This window comes from Anomaloglossus baeobatrachus, chromosome 1 (assembly GCF_048569485.1).
Source record: "Anomaloglossus baeobatrachus isolate aAnoBae1 chromosome 1, aAnoBae1.hap1, whole genome shotgun sequence".
Lineage (NCBI taxonomy): Eukaryota > Metazoa > Chordata > Amphibia > Anura > Aromobatidae > Anomaloglossus > Anomaloglossus baeobatrachus.
The window spans coordinates 947,064,577-947,086,520 of record NC_134353.1 but is presented as its reverse complement, the minus strand read 5'-3'; the positions used below and the strand labels follow the sequence as shown (position 1 = coordinate 947,086,520).

Genomic DNA, 21,944 nt, shown 5'->3' with positions numbered 1-21,944 from the left:
TGGTGAGAGCACTCAGACTCTACATTTCTCGTACGGCGCCCCTGCGCCGCTCGGATGCACTCTTTGTCCTTGTCGCTGGCCAGCGTAAAGGGTCACAGGCTTCCAAATCAACCTTGGCTCGGTGGATCAAGGAGCCAATTCTCGAAGCCTACCGTTCGGCTGGGCTTCCGGTTCCCTCAGGGCTGAAGGCCCATTCTACCAGAGCCGTGGGCGCGTCCTGGGCTTTGAGGCACCAGGCTACGGCTCAGCAGGTGTGTCAGGCGGCTACCTGGTCGAGCCTGCACACTTTCACGAAACACTATCAGGTGCATACCTATGCTTCGGCGGATGCCAGCCTAGGTAGACGAGTCCTTCAGGCGGCGGTTGCCCACCTGTAGGAAGAGGCCGTTTTACGGCTCTCTTATGAGGTATTATTTTACCCACCCAGGGACTGCTTTTGGACGTCCCAATTGTCTGGGTCTCCCAATGGAGCGACAAATAAGGGAATTTTGTTTACTTACCGTAAATTCCTTTTCTTCTAGCTCCAATTGGGAGACCCAGCGCCCGCCCCTGTTTTTTTGTGTACACATGTTGTTCATGTTGAATGGTTTCAGTTCTCCGATATTCCTTCGGATTGAAGTTACTTTAAACCAGTTTTTAATTCTTTTTCCTCCTTCTTGCTTTTGCACCAAAACTGAGGAGCCCGTGGGAGCACGGGGGGTGTATAGGCAGAAGGGGAGGGGCTTAACACTTTTAGTGTAATACTTTGTGCGGCCTCCGGAGGCATAGCCTATACACCCAATTGTCTGGGTCTCCCAATTGGAGCTAGAAGAAAAGGAATTTACGGTAAGTAAACAAAATTCCCTTCTTTGTCTACTATAGACAAACGTGTTCATCTCCATTAGAAAGCTTTTATTGCTTTACCTGAATTCATTGTGGCAGTGTTGGGGGGAGACCTCCATGGGGTCTCTCTCAGGGTCTCTGAGGAGGATTCCAGATCAGAACTGCGCAGATGTATATGAATCAGGAAAATGGCCACTCAGAGATGTATCTCTATTTGGGAAAAGCACAGTTGTGTTCTTCTGACCCTTGTATTCAAGAGCATAACATTTTATACAGCTTTTTGGACAGTCTTTCCTTTACAGCAGCATTCCATAGTAAGTCATTCAGGTGTCTGGGCGTGGACGAGAGTCTACTCCAGAATGTTACTTATTCATGAGTCTAACCGGTTCTCAAAGTATCTGTTCTATTTAGCCATAAACTTAATTTTTCTTTGTCGCTCCTAATTGGGTGACCCAGACAATTGGGTGTATAGCTACTGCCTCCGGAGGCCACACAAAGCATTACACTAAAAAGTGTAAGGCCCCTCCCCTTCTGGCTATACACCCCCCGTGGGATCACGGGCTGCTCAGTTTTCAAGCTTTGTGCGAAGGAGGCACACATCCACGCATAGCTCCACTGTTTAGTCAGCAGTAGCTGCTGACTATGTCGGATGGAAGAAAAGTGGGCCCATATAGGGCCCCCAGCATGCTCCCTTCTCACCCCACTTGCGGTTTGTAAGGTTGAGGTACCTATTGCTGGTACGGAGGCTGGAGCCCACATGCTGTTTTCCTTCCCCATCCCCCCTCAGGGCTCTGGGTGAAGTGGGATCTTACCGGTCTCCAGGCACTGAGACCGGGCTCCATCCACAGACCCAGAGAACCTGCTGGATTTGGAGCTGGGTATCCTCAGGGACAGGGCCCTGCGACATTAAGGTACTCTGTGTCCCCGTACAAATCGCGCACACACACACACCAGCATTGCTGGGAGTGTTAGTGCGCCGGGGACAACAGCGCGGAGCGCTTGTGCTATTATTCACTGCAGCTTTGCTGAGTGAATTTATGTATTGGGAACTGCTGCGCCGGCCGCTGCTGGGTGTTTTACACTGTGGCGCGGCTGGGACTTGTGGTGCGCCGGGGACTTCCGCGCCGGCCGTGCACATAGGACGGCCGCGCTTATTACTCGAGTCCCCGGCTTTGCGGCCTAGTTTTCCTTTCGTTCCCGCCCCCAGCCCTGCCAGTCAGGGGAGAGGCGGGACGCTGTACAGTAAGTCAGCGCAGGGAGCTGGAGTCTGCTTTGCATTCTCCAGCCCCCTTCACTAGACTCAGTGGGACGCCGGGTTCCCGCTCTTGTCTCGGGCACGCCCTCGGCCCGCCCCTCTTCTCTGGACGCCGGCAGCCATTCCGGCACGCAGAGCGGGAAAACGTAGACAAGCGCTGAGCTAGCAGTCACACGCCACACACCTGTTTTTGTGCGGGCGGTAAGCGGCAGCTGCAGTGCTGACCCACTAATGCCGAAGTCTCCTGCTGTACTTTTGTAAAGTCGCTATTTCAGGATGCAGGCCTAGAAACAGCAGCTAAAAAGCAGCGGTGCTAAAGCACAGACTTTCTATGCTGCTTGTCTTGCATGTGCTGAAGTGTCATGTGTCCTTTGGGCTTGTATGCTATACATGGCACTGTAATGGCTATTCTTGGCTGTCTACCCGCCTAGATGGCTAGCCAGCGGCAGCAAACAGCAAGGGTGCTAAGACACAAGCTTTCAATGCTGCTTGAATTGCATGTGCTGCAGTGTTTATTTTCATGTTTGTATGCTATACATTCACTGTATGTCGCTATTCTTGGCTAATGCTCCTAGATAACTTGACAACAGCAGCAGAAAAGCAAGGGTGCCTAGGCACAAGCTTTCAATGCTGCTTGGATTGCATGTGCTGCAGTGTTTATTTTCATGCGTGTATGCTATACATTCACTGTATGTAGCTATTCTTCGCTAATGCTCCTGAATAACTAGACAACAGCAGCAGAAAAGCAAAGGTGCCAAGGCACAAGCTTTCTAAGCTGCTTGTACTACATGTGCTGAAGTGTTTATTTGTACTTCATGCTTGTATGTTTTCACTGTAAGGTCGCTATTCTTAGCTAATGCTCCTAGATGGCTAGACAACAACAGCAAAAAAGCAGGGGTGCCAAGGCACAGGCTTTCTATGCTGCTTGTACTGCACGTGATACGGTTCCAGGGCCCCCAGTATGTGCAATTGCTCAACCGGGGTCTCCGCTACAGGTAGCCAAAAGACCACCTGTGATTCCTGTCCATGGACAGGGATGGAGTTGCAGTTTCCGCTTCTATATTGTCTGTGATTATGACTAATAGCTTACAGACTTTGCAGTCCAGATAGACCTTGGCCAAGGTTGATTCAATGCCCCTGGCCACCCTGACTTGGAATAAATCAGGGTTCCAGGGGGGTCCCATACATCCCAGGGTGCAGGCTCTGACACGGACGACAGTCCCAGACGGCCTAAGCGAGCTCCATGGTAACGGCCCTCGACTTCATCACTGGTCAGGGTCACCACAGGAGTACTCTCTGTATCAGGGGACAGACGTAGCTGTTCAGGACTCTGATCTTGAGACCGCTCTCAATCCGGATGCACCGGATGGTGACGCTATAGTGAATAATCTTATAGCGTCCATCAATGGAAAGTTGGGTATTTCCCTCTCAACTCCTCCAGTGGAGGAGTCAGCTTCACAGCAGGATAAATCCCTCTTTCAGTATCTCAAGTGTATATTGAGTATTTTTCTGGTCACTCTGACTCCAGAGAAGCAGTCCAGAATCTCCACGCTTATCCCGATAACAGTTTCTCCAACCGTATTTAGGATACGCGGTGTCTCTTCCCCCCTGACGTGGTCAAGCGCTAGACCCAGTGTCCAAAGGTGGATCCCCCAATCTCCAGGCTTGCGGCTAGATCTATAGTTGCAGTGGAAGATGGGACTTCACTTAAACATGCCATTGACAGACAGATAGACCTCTCGTTGCAATCTGTCTATGAAGCTATCGGCGGATCGGTTGCTCCGGCATTCGCAGCTGTAGAGGCACTCCAAGCTATTTCAGCTAGTATTGCGCAGGGGGACGCTGTCACATGTACATCTTGGCCGCAGTAGCGTCCTTAACCTCGCAATGTCGGCATTGCGACTCAAGCTGTTAATGCTGTCCTGGACGCTACGAGCCGTACGTCAGTGGCGTCCGCCAACTCCGTGTTTTTACGCAGAGCCTAGTAGTTAAGGGATTGGAGCAGATGCTGCTTCCAAAAAAGTGCTTAACCAGGTTGCCGTTATCTGGTGACAGACTGTTTAGTGAGTGGTTGGATGTAATCATTCAACTGTACAAGGGTACGGATTCTTCCTTACCCCGGCCCACATCAAACAAAACCCAACAGGAGAATGGACAGTCGAGGTTTCGGTCCTTCCCAGGCTCGGGCAGGTCCCAGTGGTCCTCGTCCAAAAGGACGCAAAAGGCTCAGAGGGGCGCAGATTCCTGGCGGGCTCCATCACGCCCGGGGAAAGCAGCAGGAGGAACCGCTACCACGGCGTTTTCCTCATGACTTTCAGCCCTCTCACTCCGCGTCCCCGATCGGTCGCAGACTCCCCCGCTTTAGCGACACTTACCTGCCACAGGGCAAAGGCCGGTGGATGAGAGACAGTTTGTCCCAAAACTTCCTCACCGGCCGAGTCGAGGCTCTTCTGAAGGCAGAAAGAGTAGTAATCTCTGTTCCTCCTCAGGAACAAGATACGCTTTTTACTCCGATCTGGTCGTAGTGCCAACATAAAACGGCTCACCTAGCACGTGAAAACCAGGCGGTTCCGGATGGAATCCCTCCGCTCCGTCATTGCCTCAATGTCTCAAAGAGATTTCCTAGCATCAATAGACATCAGGATGCTTATCTCAACGTGCCGATTGCTCCAGGACACCGGCGTTTGCTACCATTCGTTATTGAAGACGAGCATCTTCAGTTCGTAGCCCTACCGTTCGGTCTGGCGACAGCCCCACGGGTTTTCACCGACTTCACGGCAGTAGTGTGAGCAGTCCCGCACTCTCAGGGTCACTCTGTGATCCCTTATTTAGGCGACCTACTTGTCAAGGCACTCTCTTAAGAGGCATGCCAACACAGCCTGAACATGGCGCTGGAGACTTTCCAGGGTTTCGGGTGGGTCTTCAACTTTTCAAAGTTAAACCCAATCGCTGGCATATCTTGGCAAGGAGTTTTCACACTCTCTCAGCGATAGTGAAGCGTCCGCTGGACAAACAGCGTTCACTACAGACGGGGGTGCAGTCTCTCTTTCAAGGAGACGCCTCATCCAGAGGCAGTCCCTTTCACGCAGTTTCATCTGCGTCCACTTCAATGGAACATTCTTCGCTAATGGGAGGAGTAGTCGACGTCCCTACACAGGAACGTCCCTCTTTCTCAGACGTTCAAGAACTCTTTTCAGAGGAGTCCACTCTTCAGGTCAATTGTCTGGAGCTCTGGGCAGTGTATATTGCTCTACAAGCCTTCCTGCAGTGGCTGGAAAGCAAACAGATCCGAATTCAGTCGGACAATCCACAGCGGTGGCATACATCAACCACCAAGGCGGACTACGCAGTCGGCGAGACTTCCAGGAAGTTCGCCGGATTCTGCTGTGGGTGGCAGACAGAGCATACACCATATCCGCAGTTACCAGGGCGTGGACGTAGCAGAATGGTCTCTGCACCCGGACGGGTGTCAAGAATCGGCACAATAGCAAGGTCCCGATTTTCATTGCGATCAAAGAGCTCTGGCGACAGGCATCTCACGGTCGGTCAACCGTGGGCACTACCAGACCGGCCAGACTTACTGTCCCAAGGGCCGTTTTTTCCAGCTGAATTCTACGGCCCTGAACCTACTGTGTGGCCATTGAGTCCTGGATCCTAGTGTCCTCAGGATTATCCCAAGGGGTCGTTGCCACTATGAGTCAGGCTAGGAAGCCCACGTCTGCTAAGATCTGCCACGGACGTGGAAGATTTTCTTATACTGGTGCTCTGTACAAGGAGTGTCCCCCGGGCCATTGGCATTGCCTACTCTTCTTTCCTTCCTGCAATTTCGGTTGGAAAAGGGCTTGTCGCTCGGCTCCCTTAAAGGGCAAGGCTTGGCGCTATTGGTGTTTTTTTCAGAGGCGTCTAGCACGACTTCCTCAGGTACGCACGTTCCTGCAGGGGGTTTGTCATATCGTCCCCCCGTACAAGCGGCCGTTAGATCCATGGGATCTGAACAGGGTACTACTTGCTCTCCAGAAGCCGCCTTTCGAGCCTCTGACGAATGTTTCACCTTCTCGACTATCTCAGAAAGTGGCCTTTCTGGTAGCGATCACGTCTCTTCGGACAGTGTCTGAGCTAGCAGCACTGTCATCCAAGGCTCCCTTCCTGGTGTTCCACCAGGACAAGGTAGTGTTGCGCCTCATTCAGGAGTTTCTCCCTAAGGTAGTATCCTCGTTTCATATTAATCAGGATATCTCCTTACCTTCCTTTTGTCCTCATCCGGTTCATCGGTATGAAAAGGACTTACATTTGTTAGATCTAGTGAGACCACTCAGAATCTACATTTCCCGCACGGCGCCTTTGCGCCGCTCGGATACACTCTTTGTCCTTGTCGCTGGTAAGCGCAAAGGGTCGCAGGCTTCCAAATCCACCCTGGCTCGATAGATCAAAGAACCAATTCTTGAAGCCTACCGTTCTGCTAGGCTTCCGGTTCCATCACGGCTGAACGCCCATTCAACCAGAGCCGTGGGTACGTCCTGGGCATTACGTCACCAGGCTACGGCTCAACAGATGTGCCAGGCAGCTACCTGGTCGAGTCTGCACACTTTCACCATACATTATCAGGTGCATGCCTACGCTTCGGCGAACGCCGGCCTAGGTAGAGGAGTCCTGCAGACGGCAGTTGCCTCCTCGTAAGGGAGAGCTGTTTTGCAGCTCTAACATGAGGTATTAAGTTACCCACCCAGGGACAGCTTTTGGACGTCCCAATTGTCTGGGTCTCCCAATTAGGAGCGACAAAGAAGAAGGGAATTTTGTTACCGTTAATTCCTTTTCTTCTAGCTCCAATTGGGAGACCCAGCACCCGCCCTGTTGTCCTTCGGGATTTTTGGTTTTTTTGCGGGTATACATGTTCATGTTGAACGGTTTTCAGTTCTCCGATGTTATTCGGAGTGAATTTGTTTAAACCAGTTATTGGCTTTCCTCCTTCTTGCTTTAGCACTAAAACTGAGCAGCCCGTGATCCCACGGGGGGTGTATAGCCAGAAGGGGAGGGGCCTTACACTTTTTAGTGTAATGCTTTGTGTGGCCTCCGGAGGCAGTAGCTATACACCCAATTGTCTGGGTCTCCCAATTGGAGCTAGAAGAAAAGGAATTTACGGTAAGTAACAAAATTCCCTTCGTTTTGGTTAATACATTCCGTACATGAGGAGAGGCAATACACAAAGCATTCAGAGGACAGATTATCATATTATATTATACTGGACAAACGATTCATCGCCTCGGCCTTCACAGCTGCAGGAGGAGGGCACTCACCGGATTTATTTTCTTTCCTAGCCGATAACTTCAATCAAAACTACGAGTCGTCTGGAAGAAGTTTTGGTCAGCCAAGAGGTGAGGGCGAAATTCTGTAGACTGAATTCACACAGGGGCTAGTAATGCAGTTTAACCCCTCAATGAACTGTATTTAGCAGTCAGGGTCAATGTGTCAACGTTCCTACTGTGGAAAAGTAATAGTTTAGTTTACATTTTTCATCCTTTTATTCTTCCCCTGACAATGTTGTGTATTCTTGTTTAGGTGATAGAAATGACAGAGGTGGCGGCTTCAGCAGGGGTAAGGTTTGCTCCAAAATGCACCCAAAAATAAACAAATCTCATTGTACATTCAGTTGCTGTGTAAGCACTTGGCAAGGAAGTCATGGAGTGATTCTAGAATCGGCAGACTTGCAAAATAGTTTCTGCCCATAGAGGACCCAGTGACGTTCTGTGCTTCGGTCACATCGCTCGAGGCCTGTGATTGGCTGCAGAGGTCGGGTGATTGAAATTGGCTGCCATTGAGTCATCTGACAGCTTCAACCAATCCCAGGCCTTCATGTGATCAAAAAAATCAGTCATTGCGTCTGGAGGCCCAGAGTCTACAACTGAGTTAAATCATTTTAAGTAAATTTTCTTCGGCGCTCCATTGGGAGACCCAGACGATTGGGTGTATAGCACTGCCCTCCGGAGGCCACACAAAGCATTACACTAAAAAGTGTAAGGCCCCTCCCCTTCTGGCTATACACCCCCAGTGGGATCACTGGCTCACCAGTTTTATGCTTTGTGCGAAGGAGGTCAGACATCCACGCATAGCTCCACTGTTTAGTCAGCAGCAGCTGCTGACTATGTCGGATGGAAGAAAAGAGGGCCCATACTAGGGCCCCCAGCATGCTCCCTTCTCACCCCACTTTTGTCGGGTGTTTGTTAAGGTTGAGGTACCCATTGCGGGTACGGAGGCTGGAGCCCACATGCTGTTTTCCTTCCCCATCCCCCTGAGGGGCTCTGAGGAAGTGGGATCTTACAGGTCTCCAGGCACTGAGACCGGGCTCCATCCACAGACCCAGAGAACCTGCTGGATATGGAGCTGAGTATCGTCAGGGACAGGCCCTGCTACATTAAGGTACTCTGTGTCCCCGTACACATCGCGCACACACACACCAGCATTGCTGGGAGTGCTAATCGTGCTATTATTCACGGCAGCTTTGCTGTGTGAATTTATGTATTGGGAACTGCCGCGCCGGGCCGCTGCTGGGTGTTTTTACACTGTGGCGCGGCTGGGACTTGTGGTGCGCCGGGGACTCCGCGCTGGCCGTGCACATAACACGGCCGCGCTTATTACTCGAGTCCCCGGCTTTGCGGCCTAGTTTCCGTTTCGTTCCCGCCCCCAGCCCTGCCAGTCAGGGGAGAGGCGGGACGCTGTACAGAAAGTCAGCGCCGAGGGCTGGAGTCTGCTTTGCATTCTCCAGCCCCCTTCACTGGACACAGTGGGACGCCGGTTTCCCGCTCTTGCCTTGGGCACGCCCACGGCCCGCCCCTCGTCACACGAGCTGGAGAAGGACGCCGGCAGCCATTCCTGCAGTCAGAGCTGGAGAACGGAGACAAGCTCTGGGCAACCAGTCACAGGACTCTGGCGACCACACACCCGCCTATAGGCGGGCGGTAAGCAGCACCTGAAGTGCTGACCCCACTAAATACCGCTGTGTCCATTTGTATTTTAGCTTACACTGCACTGTAGGTCGCTATTTTTGGCTATATGCCCTCTTAGATGGCGAGACAACAGCAGCAAAAAGCAGGGGTGCTAAGGCACAGGCTTTCTATGCTGCTTGTATTGCATGTGCTGAAGTGTTCGTTTGTACTTATGCTTGTATGCTATACATTGCACTGTACGGTCGCTATTCTTGGCTTTATTCTCCTAGAATGGCTAGACTACAGCAGCAAAAAAGCAAAGGTGCTAAGGCACAGGCTTTCTATGCTGCTTGTATTGCATGTGCTGAAGTGTTCATTTGTACTTATGCTTGTATGCTATACATTGCACGGTACGGTCGCTATTCTTGGCTATATTCTCCTAGAATGGCTAGACTACAGCAGCAAAAAAGCAAAGGTGCTAAGGCACAGTTTTTCTAGGCTGCTTGTATTGCATGTGCTGCAGTGTTCATTTGTACTTATGCTTGTATGCTATACATTGCACTGTACGGTCGCTACTCTTGGAGATATTCTCCTGGATGGCTAGTCTACAGCAGCAAAAAAGCAAGGGTGCCAAGGCACAGGCTTTCTAAGCTGCTCATATTGCATGTGCTGAAGGGCTCATTTGTACTTTATGCTTGTATGCTATACATTGCACTGTACGGTCGCTATTCTCGGCTATATGCTCCTAGATGGCTAGACTACAGCAGCAAAAAAGCAACACAGGCTTTCTATGCTGCTTTTACTGCATGTGATACTGTTCCACCGACAAGTTCCACTGACCCCCGTTGTGTGCAATGCTCCTCTGTAGCACTTGGTCAGCCGGGGTCTCTACTAGAGGTGGCCAAAGGAACCACCTGTGAATCCTGTCCATGGACAGGGACGGTGTTGCAGTTTCGGCTTGTGACTTGCAGTCCAGACAGGCCATGGGCAATCTTGCCAGGGTGAAGGCTCTGACACGGACGACAGTCCCAGACAGCCTAAGCGAGCTCGCTGGGAGCGGCACTCGGCCTCATCACTAGTCAGGGTCACAGCAGAGGACTCTCTGTATGATGAGGCAGACGTAGCTGATCAGGACTTTGATCCTGACACCGCTCTCAATCCGGATATACCGGATGGTGACGCCATGGGGAATGATCTTATAGCGTCCAGCAATGGCATGTTGGATATCTCTCCCCCAGCTCCTTCAGTGGAGGAGTCAGCTTCCCAGCAGGAGAAATCCCATTTCAGTATCTCAAGCGTACATTGAGTACTTTTCTGGCCACGCTGACTTCAGAGAAGCAGTTCAGGATCACCACGCTTACCAGATAAGCGTTTCTCCAAATGTATTAAGGATACATGTTATCCCTTTCCCCCTGACGTGGTCAGGCGCTGGACCCAGGGTCCAAAGGTGGATCCCCCAATCTCCAGGCTTGCGGCTAGATCCATAGTTGCAGTGGAGATGGGACTTCACTTAAAGATGCCATTGACAGACAGATGGACCTCTGGTTGAAATCTGTCTATGAAGCTATCGGCGTGTCGGTTGCTCCGGCATTCGCAGCCGTATGGGCACTCCAAGCTATGTCAGCTGGTCTTGCGCAGCTGGTCTTGAGCACAGGTACATCTGTGCCGCAGGTAGCGTCCTTATCCTCGCAATGTCTGCATTGCGAATTACCCTATTAATGCTGTCCGAGAGAGACAGTCGAGGTTTCGGTCCTTCCCAGGCTCGGGCAGGTCCAAATTGTCCTAGTCCAAAAGGGCTCAAAAGGCTCAGAGGGGCTCAGATTCCAGGCGGGCTCAATCACGCCCAAGGAGGGCAGCCAGAGGAACCGCTTCCAAGGCGGTCTCCTCATGACTTTAAGCTCTCTCTCTCCGCATCCGCGGTTGGTGGCAGACTCTCCCGCTTTGGCGACATTTAGCTGCCACAGGTCACAGACCGGTGGGTGAGAGACATCGTGTCTCACGTGTACAGGATAGAGTTCTGTTCTCGGCCTCCGGCTCGATTCTTCAGAACTTCCCCACCTACCCACCGAGCCGATGCTCTTCTGCAGGCAGAATGAGTGGTAATTCCTGTTCCTCTTCAGGAACAAGACACAGTTTTTCCTCCAATCTGATTGTGGGGGACCTAAAACTGCTCAACAAGCACGTGAAGGCCAGGCGGTTCCGGAGGGCATCCCTCCGCTCCGTCATTGCCTCAATGTCTCAAGGAGATTTCCTAGCATCAATAGACATCAGGATGCTTATCTCCACGTGCCGATTGCTCCAGAGCACCAACGTTTGCTACGTTTCGTTATTCAAGACGAGCATCTTCAGTTCGTAACCCTGCCCTTCGGTCTGGCGACAGCCCTACGGAGTTTGAACATGTTCAGGGCAGCAGTGGGAGCAGTCCTGCACTCTCAGGGTCACTCGGTGATCCTTCCTTGGACGGTCGACTTGTCAAGGCATCCTCTCAAGAGGCATGCCAACACAGCCTGAGCGTAGCGCTGGAGACTCTCCAGAGTTTCGGGTGGATCATCAACTTCTCAAGGTTAAATCTGACACCGACCCAATCGCTGACATATCTGGGCACGGAGTGTCACGCTCCCTCAGCGATAGTGAAGCTTCCGCTGGACAAACAGCGTTCACTACAGACGGGGGTGCAGTCTCTCCTTCACGGCCAGTCACACTCCTTAACACGCCTCATGCAGAGGCAGTCAATTTCGCGCAGTTTCATCTGCGTCCACTCCAATGTGGCATTCTTTGCCAATGGGATGGGAAGTCGACGTCCCTAGAAGAAACGTCCCCCTTCTCAGACGGCCAAGGACTCTCCTCAGAGGAGTCCATCCTTTAAATCAATGTGGCAAGCCTTCCAGCCGTGGCTGGAAAGCACACACATCCGAATTCAGTCGGACAACTCCACAGCGGTGGCATACATCTACCACCAAGGAGGGACACGCAGTCGGCAAGCCTTCCAGGAAGTCAGGCGGATTCTGATGTGGGTGGAGGAAAGAGCATCCACCATATCAGCAGTTCACATCCCGGGCGTAGAAAACTGGGAAGCAGACTTCCTCAGTTGCCAGGGCATGGACGCAGGGGAATGGTCCCTTCACCCGGACGTGTTTCAGGAAATCTGCCGCCGCTGGGGGGTGCCGGACGTCGACCTAATGGCGTCTCGGCACAACAACAAGGTCCCGACCTTCATAGCGCGGTCTCGCGATCAAAGAGCTCTGGCGGCAGACGCCTTAGTGCAAGATTGGTCGCAGTTCCGGCTCCCTTATGTGTTCCCACCTCTGGCACTCTTGCCCAGAGTGTTACGCAGGATCAGATCCGATTGCGGCCGCGTCATACTCGTCGCCCCAGACTGGCCGAGGAGGTCGTGGTACCCGGATCTGTGGCATCTCACGGTCGGCCAACCGTGGGCACTACCAGACCGTCCAGACTTACTGTCCCAAGGGCCGTTTTTCCATCGGAATTCTGCGGCCCTGAACCTGACTGTGTGGCCATTGAGTCCTGGATCCTAGCGTCTTCAGGATTACCCCAAGGGGTCGTGGCCACCATGAGGCAGGCTAGGAAGTCCACTTCTGCTAAGATCTACCACAGAACGTGGAAGATTTTCTTATCCTGGTGCTCTGCACAAGGAGTATCCCCCTGGCCATTCGCGTTAGGCTGGTTTCACACTACGTCTTTTTAACATCCGTTGAAAACGTTTTTTCTTCAGCGCTCTATTGGGAGACCCAGACGATTGGGGTATAGCTACTGCCCTCTGGAGGCCACACAAAGCACTACACTAAAAGTGCAAGGCCCCTCCCTCTCTGGCTATACCCCCCGTGGTATCACGGGTACTCCAGTTTTAGCTTTGTGTGCGAAGGAGGTCAGACATTCCATGCATAGCTCCACAGATTTTAGTCAGCAGTAGCTGCTGACTAGTTCGGATGGAAGAAAAGAGGACACATATAGTGTTCCCAGCATGCTCCCTTCTCACCCCTGGATGGTGTTGTAAGGTTGAGGTACCTATTGCTGGTACAGGGCTGGAGCCTGACATGCTGTTTTTCCTTCCACATCCCCTTGGGGGTTCTGTGGAAGTGGGATCCTGCCGGCCTCAAAGCTCTGTCGCCGGGCTCCATCCACAGACCCATCAGAACCTGATGGATACGGAGCAGGAGTACCATCAGGGACCGGGCCCTGCATCATACAGGTACTCTGTGTCCCCGGCAGGCACAGACACACTCCGGGCTGGCTGGGGGTTGTAGTGCGCCGGGGACCGTACACTGAGCTGGTGTTCCTACAGTCATCTGGGGGACTTTGTGTTCTGGGAACGCAGCGCCGACCCTCACTGGACCGGGCGGCGCTGCTGTGACTTGTGGTGCGCCGGGGATACGCCGACCGCGCTTTTACGGCGGCGGCGTTTATAACTCTAGTCCCCGGCTTTTGGGCCTAGGACGCCGGCAGCTCCGATCGTTCCCGCCCCCACCCTGTCAATCAGGGTAGGGGAGAGACGCTGTATCGCAGCAGCGACGAGGGCTGGAGCCTGATTTACATGCTCCAGCCCTCTCACTAGGCACAGAGGGAGCAGGCTTCCCGCTCTTGGTCAGGAACGCCCAGGGCCCGCCCCCCTTCTTCCCTCAGGACGCCGGCAGCCATTACATGCATGGCTGGCTGGAAGAAGGACGCAAGGCTCTGGGAGACCTAGACTGAGGGGCTTTGGAAGACCACACACCCGCTCTTTAGCGGGCGGTAAGCGGCTTTTCAGCTGGCCCCTCTAGTGCCTCAGTGTATGTTAGTGTATTGTGTCACTGGACATAGAGATTTATTGATTTCTTGCACTGTAAGGTCGCTTCCTGGCTGAATACCCCAGATCGCTCTGAGGAAGCAGCAGCATGTCATCCACAAGACGCAAAGCTGCCAAGGCTAGGGCTGTGTGCACTGTGTGTGCTGCTTGTGGGACTGCTCTACCAGCAGGTTCCAAAGACCCCCATTGTGTGCAATGCTCAGATCCGGTGCTGCTTCGCCAGCCGGAGTCAGGAGAGATAGTGACCCAGGCTGAGACGCCTGTAAGTCCTGCCCCGGTGTCAGGGTCAGACTTTGCAGTTTTTGCGGTTAATATGTCGGTGACTATGGCAAAAATCCTGGAAACTTTGCAATCCATGCCTGGGGCTCAGTCTATGGACACGGCGAGGTCTATGTCCTCTAACCCTCCGCAGTTGGATTTAATCCAGACTGCAAGGGGGTCCCCGGCCTCTCAGGATGAGTATGATGACTCAGATTGCCCCAGCCACCCCAAGCGGGCTCGCTGGGAAAGACCCTCAACGTCATCACACTGCTCAGGGTCTCAGCGCAATCAGTCTCCCTGTGATGTGTCTGAAGAGAGTGATCAGGAGTCTAATCCTGGAACCCCTCTCAATCTGGATACCCCGGATGGGGACGCCATGGTAAACGATCTTATCTCAGCCATCAATAGGCTGTTAGATATTTCTCCCCCAACCCCTTCAGCAGAAGAGGCAGCGGCAGAGCAGGAGAAATTTCGTTTCCTTTATCCCAAGCGTAAATTAAGTGCTCTGTTGGATCACTCTGACTTCAGAGAATCAATCCAGAAACACGATGCTCATCCAGAAAAGCGTTTCTCTAAACGTTCTAAGGATACACGTTATCCTTTCCCCCCTGATGTGGTCAAGCGCTGGACCCAGTGTCCAAAGGTGGATCCCCCGATTTCCAAACTTGCAGCTAGATCCATAGTTGCAGTGGAAGATGGCGCTTCACTTAAAGATGCCAATGACAGACAGATGGACCTTTGGTTAAAATCTGTCTATGAAGCTATCGGCGCGTCGTTTGCTCCAGCATTCGCAGCCGTATGGGCGCTACAAGCTATTTCAGCTGGTTTAGCGAAAGTGGATGCTATCTTACATCCAGCGGTGCCGCAAGTGGCGTCCCTTACCTCGCAGATGTCCGCGTTTGCGTCTTACGCTATCAATGCGGTCCTAGAATCTACCAGCCGCACCTCAATGGCGTCTGCCAATTCGGTAGTTTTGCGCAGGGCACTGTGGTTAAAGGACTGGAAAGCAGATGCTGGTTCCAAAAAATGTTTAACCAGTTTGCCTTTGTCTAGAGAAAGACTGTTTGGCGAGCCATTGGCTGACATCATTAAACAGTCCAAGGGTAAAGACTCCTCTTTACCCCAGCCCAGATCAAGCAAACCTCAGCAGAGAAAGTGGCAGCAGAAGTTTCAGTCCTTTCGAGGTTCGGGCAAAACACAATTCTCCTCGTCCAAAGGGACTCAGAGGACGCAAAGAAACTCAGATTCCTGGAGGGCTCATTCACGCCCCAAGAAAGCAAATGGAGGAACCGCTTCCAAAGCGGCTACCTCATGACTTCCAGTCCCCTCCCTCCGCATCTCCGGTCGGGGGCAGGCTCTCCCGCTTTTACGACACTTGGATGTCACAGGTCAAAGACCGGTGGGTGACGGACATTTTGTCGCGCGGGTACAGAATCGAGTTCAGTTCTCGTCCTCCAGCTCGGTTCTTCAGAACCTCCCCACACCCAGACCGTGTAGATGTCCTGCGGCAGGCGGTGGACTCCCTAAGAGCGGAGGGAGTAGTGGTTCCTGTACCGTTTCAGGAACAAGGGAGAGGGTTTTACTCCAATCTCTTTGTGGTGCCAAAAAAGGACGGCTCATTCCGTCCTGTTCTGGACCTAAAACTGCTCAACAAACATGTACACGCCAGACGGTTCCGGATGGAAACCCTCCGTTCTGTCATTGCCTCAATGTCTCAAGGAGACTTCCTTGCCTCAATAGACATCAAGGATGCTTATCTCCACGTGCCAATTGCTACAGAACATCAACGTTTTCTACGTTTTGTGATAGGAGACGACCATTTTCAGTTCGTAGCTCTGCCATTTGGTCTGGCGACAGCCCCACGGGTCTTCACCAAGGTCATGGCGGCGGTGGTAGCAGTCTTGCACTCTCAGGGACACTCGGTGATCCCTTACCTAGACGATCTACTTGTCAAGGCACCCTCTCAAGAGGCATGCCAACTCAGTCTACAGGCTACGCTGGAGACTCTCCAGACTTTTGGATGGATCATCAACTTTCCAAAGTCAAATCTGTCACCGACACAGTCACTAACGTTTCTTGGCATGGAGTTTCATACTCGAGCAGCGAGAGTGAAGCTTCCGCTAAACAAGCAGCGGTCCCTACAGACAGGGGTGCAATCGCTCCTTCAGGGCCAGTCGCACCCCTTACGGCGCCTCATGCACTTCCTAGGGAAGATGGTGGCAGCCATGGAAGCAGTTCCCTTTGCGCAGTTTCATCTGCGTCCACTTCAATGGGACATTCTCCGCCAATGGGACGGGAAGACGACTTCCCTAGACAGGAAAGTCTCTCTTTCCCAGACGGCCAAGGACTCTCTGCAATGGTGGCTCCTTCCCACCTCATTGTCTCAGGGAAGATCCTTCCTGCCCCCATCCTGGGCAGTAGTCACGACAGATGCGAGTCTGTCGGGGTGGGGAGCAGTGTTTCTACACCACAGGGCTCAGGGGACGTGGACTCAGCAGGAGTCCACCCTTCAGATCAATGTTCTGGAAATCAGGGCAGTGTATCTTGCCCTACTGGCCTTCCAACAGTGGCTGGAAGGAAAGCAGATCCGAATCCAATCGGACAACTCCACAGCGGTGGCATACATCAACCACCAAGGAGGGACGCGCAGCCGGCAAGCCTTTCAGGAAGTCCGGCGCATTCTGAATTGGGTGGAGGACACAGCATCCACCATATCCGCGGTTCACATCCCGGGCGTAGAAAACTGGGAAGCAGACTTCCTCAGTCGCCAGGGCATGGACGCAGGGGAATGGTCCCTTCACCCGGACGTGTTTCAGGAAATCTGTCGCCGATGGGGAGTGCCGGACGTCGACCTAATGGCGTCTCGGCACAACAACAAGGTCCCGGCATTCATGGCGCGGTCGCGAGATCAAAGAGCGCTGGCGGCAGACGCCTTGGTGCAAGATTGGTCGCACTTCCGCCTCCCATATGTATTCCCGCCTCTGGCACTCTTGCCCAGAGTACTACGCAAGATCAGATCCGATTGCAGCCGCATCATACTCGTCGCCCCAGACTGGCCGAGGAGATCGTGGTATCCGGATCTGTGGCATCTCACGGTCGGCCGACCGTGGTCGCTTCCAGACCGTCCAGACCTGCTGTCTCAAGGGCCGTTTTTCCATCAGAATTCTGCGGCCCTGAACCTGACTGTGTGGCCATTGAGTCCTGGATCCTATCGTCAACAGGATTATCCCAGGGAGTGGTAGCCACAATGAGACAAGCTAGGAAGTCAACTTCTGCTAAGATCTACCACAGAACGTGGAAGATTTTCTTAACCTGGTGCTCTGCTCAGGGAGTGTCTCCCTGGCCATTTGCATTGCCCACTTTTCTATCTTTCCTGCAATCAGGGTTGGAAAAGGGCTTGTCGCTCGGCTCCCTTAAAGGGCAAGTCTCGGCACTATCCGTGTTTTTTCAGAAGCGTCTAGCACGTCTTCCTAAGGTGCGCACGTTCCTGCAGGGGGTCTGTCATATTGTGCCCCCGTACAAGCGGCCGTTGGATCCATGGGATCTGAACAGGGTACTAGTGGCTCTCCAGAAGCCGCCCTTCGAGCCTCTCAAAGAAGTTTCTTTTTCTCGCCTGTCACAGAAAGTGGCGTTTCTTGTTGCGATCACATCGCTTCGGCGAGTGTCTGAGCTGGCTGCTCTGTCATCCAAGGCTCCCTTCTTGGTGTTCCACCAGGACAAGGTTGTGCTGCGCCCCATTCCGGAGTTTCTCCCTAAGGTCGTATCCTCGTTTCATCTTAATCAGGATATATCATTGCCTTCCTTTTATCCTCATCCGGTTCACCGGTATGAAAGGGACTTGCGTTTGCTAGATCTGGTGAGAGCACTCAGGATCTACATTTCCCGCACGGCGCCCATGCGCCGTTCCGATGCACTTTTTGTCCTTGTCGCCGGTCCGCGCAAGGGGTTGCAGGCTTCTAAAGCCACCTTGGCTCGATGGATCAAAGAACCAATTATAGAGGCCTACTGTTCTGCTGGGCTTCCGGTTCCTTCAGGGCTAAAAGCCCACTCAACCAGAGCCGTAGGTGCGTCCTGGGCATTACGGCACCAGGCTTCGGCTCAACAGGTGTGTCAGGCGGCTACCTGGTCGAGTCTGCACACGTTCACCAAGCATTATCAGGTGCATACCTATGCTTCGGCGGATGCCAGCTTAGGTAGAAGAGTCCTGCAGGCGGCAGTGACATCCCCGTAGGGGGGGGCTGTTTTGCAGCTCTAACATGAGGTATTTCTTTACCCACCCAGGGACAGCTTTTGGACGTCCCAATCGTCTGGGTCTCCCAATAGAGCGCTGAAGAAGAAGGGAATTTTGTTACTTACCGTAAATTCCTTTTCTTCTAGCTCTTATTGGGAGACCCAGCACCCGCCCTGTTGTCCTTCGGGATTGTTTTTTGCTGTTTGCGGGTACACATGTTGTTCATGTTGAACGGTTTTTCAGTTCTCCGATGTTATTCGGAGTTAATTTGTTTAAACCAGTTGTTGGCTTCCTCCTTCTTGCTTTGGCACTAAAACTGGAGTACCCGTGATACCACGGGGGGGTATAGCCAGAGAGGGAGGGGCCTTGCACTTTTAGTGTAGTGCTTTGTGTGGCCTCCAGAGGGCAGTAGCTATACCCCAATCGTCTGGGTCTCCCAATAAGAGCTAGAAGAAAAGGAATTTACGGTAAGTAACAAAATTCCCTTCTTTAACGGAAGTACGGATCCTGTGCAAATCCGTTTTCATGTCAATGCATTTTCAATGAACTCGCGTCCACCTGCGTTTGCGTGCGTTTGCGTCCGTCAGACGCAGGATCCGTCCTTTTGCGTTATTATAACATGTTTCAAAAACGCAACATGTAGCGTTTTTGAGCTCCGTCCAAATACTGCAAATTGCTGGATCCTGACTATAACGCACGCAAACGCAGGTGATCGCTGCATGCTCATAGACAGGATCCTGCTTTTGGACTGAGCATGGCCGGAATCAGTCTCTCTCTCTCTCTCTCTCTCTCTCTCTCTCTCTCTCCCTCTCCCTCTCCCTCTCCCTCTCCCTCTCCCTCTCCCTCTCCCTCTCCCTCTCCCTCTCCCTCTCCCTCTCCCTCTCCCTCTCCCTCTCCCTCTCCCTCTCCCTCTCCCTCTCCCTCTCCCTCTCCCTCTCCCTCTCCCTCTCCCTCTCCCTCTCCCTCTCCCTCTCCCTCTCCCTCTCCCTCTCCCTCTCCCTCTCCCTCTCCCTCTCCCTCTCCCTCTCCCTCTCCCTCTCCCTCTCCCTCTCCCTCTCCCTCTCCTCTCCCCGGCTCCGAGCAGCTGACTCGTAACCAAGATAAATATCGGGTATCCAAGGCCGATATTTACCTTGGTTACCAGCGTCTGCAGCTGTCAGAAGCCTCCTCCCAGTCTAGTTAGCCTCACTCCCGATCACATGACTCCAATGCCCGCCCCTAAACATCCAGTGCAGGATCCTGCAAAATAACATATGCGTTTGCATACGTTATTTGCTGTAAAAGCAGGATCCGTACTTCCGTTAAAAAAACGTTTTCAACGGATGTTAAAAAGACGTAGTGTGAAACCAGCCTTACCTGTCTTTCTTTCCTTCCTGCAATCTGGGTTGGAAAAGGGCTTGTCGCTCGGCTCCCGTAAAGGGCAAGTCTCGGCACTATCCGTGTTTTTTCAGAAGCGTCTAGCGCGACTTTCTCAGGTGCACACGTTCCTGCAGGTGGTGTGTCATATCGTACCTCCGTACAGGAGGCCGTTAGATCCGTGGGATCTAAACAAGGTCCTTGTTGCTCTCCAGAAGCCGCCTTTCGAGCCCCTGAGGGATGTGTCACTTTCTCGACTCTCACAGAAAGTGGCCTTTCTGGTAGCGGTCACGTCTCTTCGGAGAGTGTCTGAACTAGCAGCGCTGTCAGGCAAAGCTCCTTCCCTGGTGTTCCACCAGGACAAGGTAGTGCTGCGTCCCATTCAGGAGTTTCTCCCTAAGGTGGTGTCCTCTTTTCACCTTAATCAGGATATCTCCTTGCCTTCCTTTTTATCCGCATGCAATGCATCGGTATGAAAAGGATCTACATTTGTTGGATCTGGTGAGAGCACTCAGAATCTACATTTCCCGCACGGCGCCCCTGCGCCGCTCGGATGCACTCTTTGTCCTTGTCGCTGGTAAGCGCAAAGGGTCGCAGGCTTCCAAAGCCACCCTGGCTCGATGGATCAAAGAACCGATTCTTGAAGCCTACCGTTCTGCTGGGCTTCCGGTTCCATCAGGGCTGAAGGCCCATTCTACCAGAGCCGTGGGTGCGTCCTGGGCATTACGACACCAGGCTACGGCTCAACAGGTGTGCCAGGCAGCTACCTGGTCGAGTCTGCACACTTTCACCAAACATTATCAGGTGCATACCTATGCTTCGGCGAACGCCAGCCTAGGTAGAAGAGTCCTGCAGGCGGCAGTTGCCTCCCCGTAGGGGAGGGCTGTCTTTGCAGCTCTAACATGAGGTATTTCTTTACCCACCCAGGGACAGCTTTTGGACGTCCCAATCGTCTGGGTCTCCCAATGGAGCGCCGAAGAAGGGAATTTCTTCAGCGCTCTATTGGGAGACCCAGACGATTGGGGTATAGCTACTGCCCTCCGGAGGCCACACAAAGCACTACACTAAAAAGTGCAAGGCCCCTCCCCTTCTGGCTATACCCCCCCGTGATATCACGGGTTCTCCAGTTTTAGCTTTGTGTGCGAAGGAGGTCAGACATCCATGCATAGCTCCACAGATTTTAGTCAGCAGCAGCTGCTGACTATGTCGGATGGAAGAAAAGAGGGCCCATATAGGGCCCCCAGCATGCTCCCTTCTCACCCGTGGATGGTGTTGTAAGGTTGAGGTACTTATTGCTAGTACAGAGGCCGGAGCCCACATGCTGTTTTCCTTCCCCATCCCCATGAGGGGCTCTGGGTGAAGTGGGATCTTACCGGTCTCCAGGCACAGAGACCGAGCTCCATCCACAGACCCAAAAGAACCTGCTGGATATGGAGCTGAGTATCGTCAGGGACAGGGGTGCGCACGTTACGGAACCAGTCACCCCTGCTACATTAAGGTACTCTGTGTTCCCATGCACATCGCGCCCACACACACCAGCATTGCTGGGAGTGTTAGTGCGCCGGGGACAACAGCGCGGAGCGCTGGTGCTATTATTCACTGCAGCTTGCCGGGGGACTTCGGCGTCGGCCGTGCACATAGGACGGCCGCGCTTATTACTCGAGTCCCCGGCTTTGCGGCCTAGTTTTCGTTTCGTTCCCGCCCCAGCCCTGCCAGTCAGAGGAGGGGCGGGACGCTGTACAGTAGCTCAGCGCAGGGAGCTGGAGTCTGCTTTGCATTCTCCAGCCCCCTCTCACTGAACACAGTGAGACGCCGGGTTCCCGCTCTTGGCTGGGGCTCGCCCACGGCCCGCCCCTCTGCACAGGACGGGGAAGAGAAGCCGGCAGCCATTATGGTTTCCACTCTGGGAGAACGGAACCAGTCACAGGTTTTTGGGCGACCTCGCACCCGCTCTTGTGCGGGCGGTAAGCAACTGACACCACTAATGCTGAAGTGGGCTTTTGGGCTGTGTGCTGATATGCTATGCACTGTACTGTACTGTCGCTATTCTGGGCAACAGCAGCAAATAAGCAATGCTGCTGAGGCACAAGCTTTCAATGCTTCTTCGTTTGCATGTGCTGCAGTGTTTACTGTCAGATTGGGCAACAGCAGCAGTAGAGCAATTTGTGCTAAGGCACAAGCTTTCAATGCTGCTTCGCTTGCATGTGCTGCACGGTTTATTGTTATGATATACATTCACTGTATGTCGCTATTCTTGGCTAATGCGCCCAGATAAACAGACAAAAGCAGCAGTAG

General features: G+C 53.0%; 1 protein-coding gene across 9 annotated transcripts in view; it reads left to right on the top strand.

The window, feature by feature from the left end:
• The window catches only part of DDX4 (DEAD-box helicase 4), a 388,261-nt gene that overhangs the window by 38,617 nt on the left and 327,700 nt on the right, over nt 1–21,944 (top strand). For 7 of the 9 annotated variants that reach the window (XM_075328899.1, XM_075328939.1, XM_075328947.1 and 4 more), the window contains 2 exons: nt 7,393–7,449; nt 7,634–7,669. In XM_075328899.1, the coding sequence (XP_075185014.1) occupies nt 7,393–7,449; nt 7,634–7,669 (93 nt within the window). The remainder of the gene's footprint in view (nt 1–7,392; nt 7,450–7,633; nt 7,670–21,944) is intronic. The other 2 variants (XM_075328957.1, XM_075328914.1) reach the window with 1 other exon arrangement.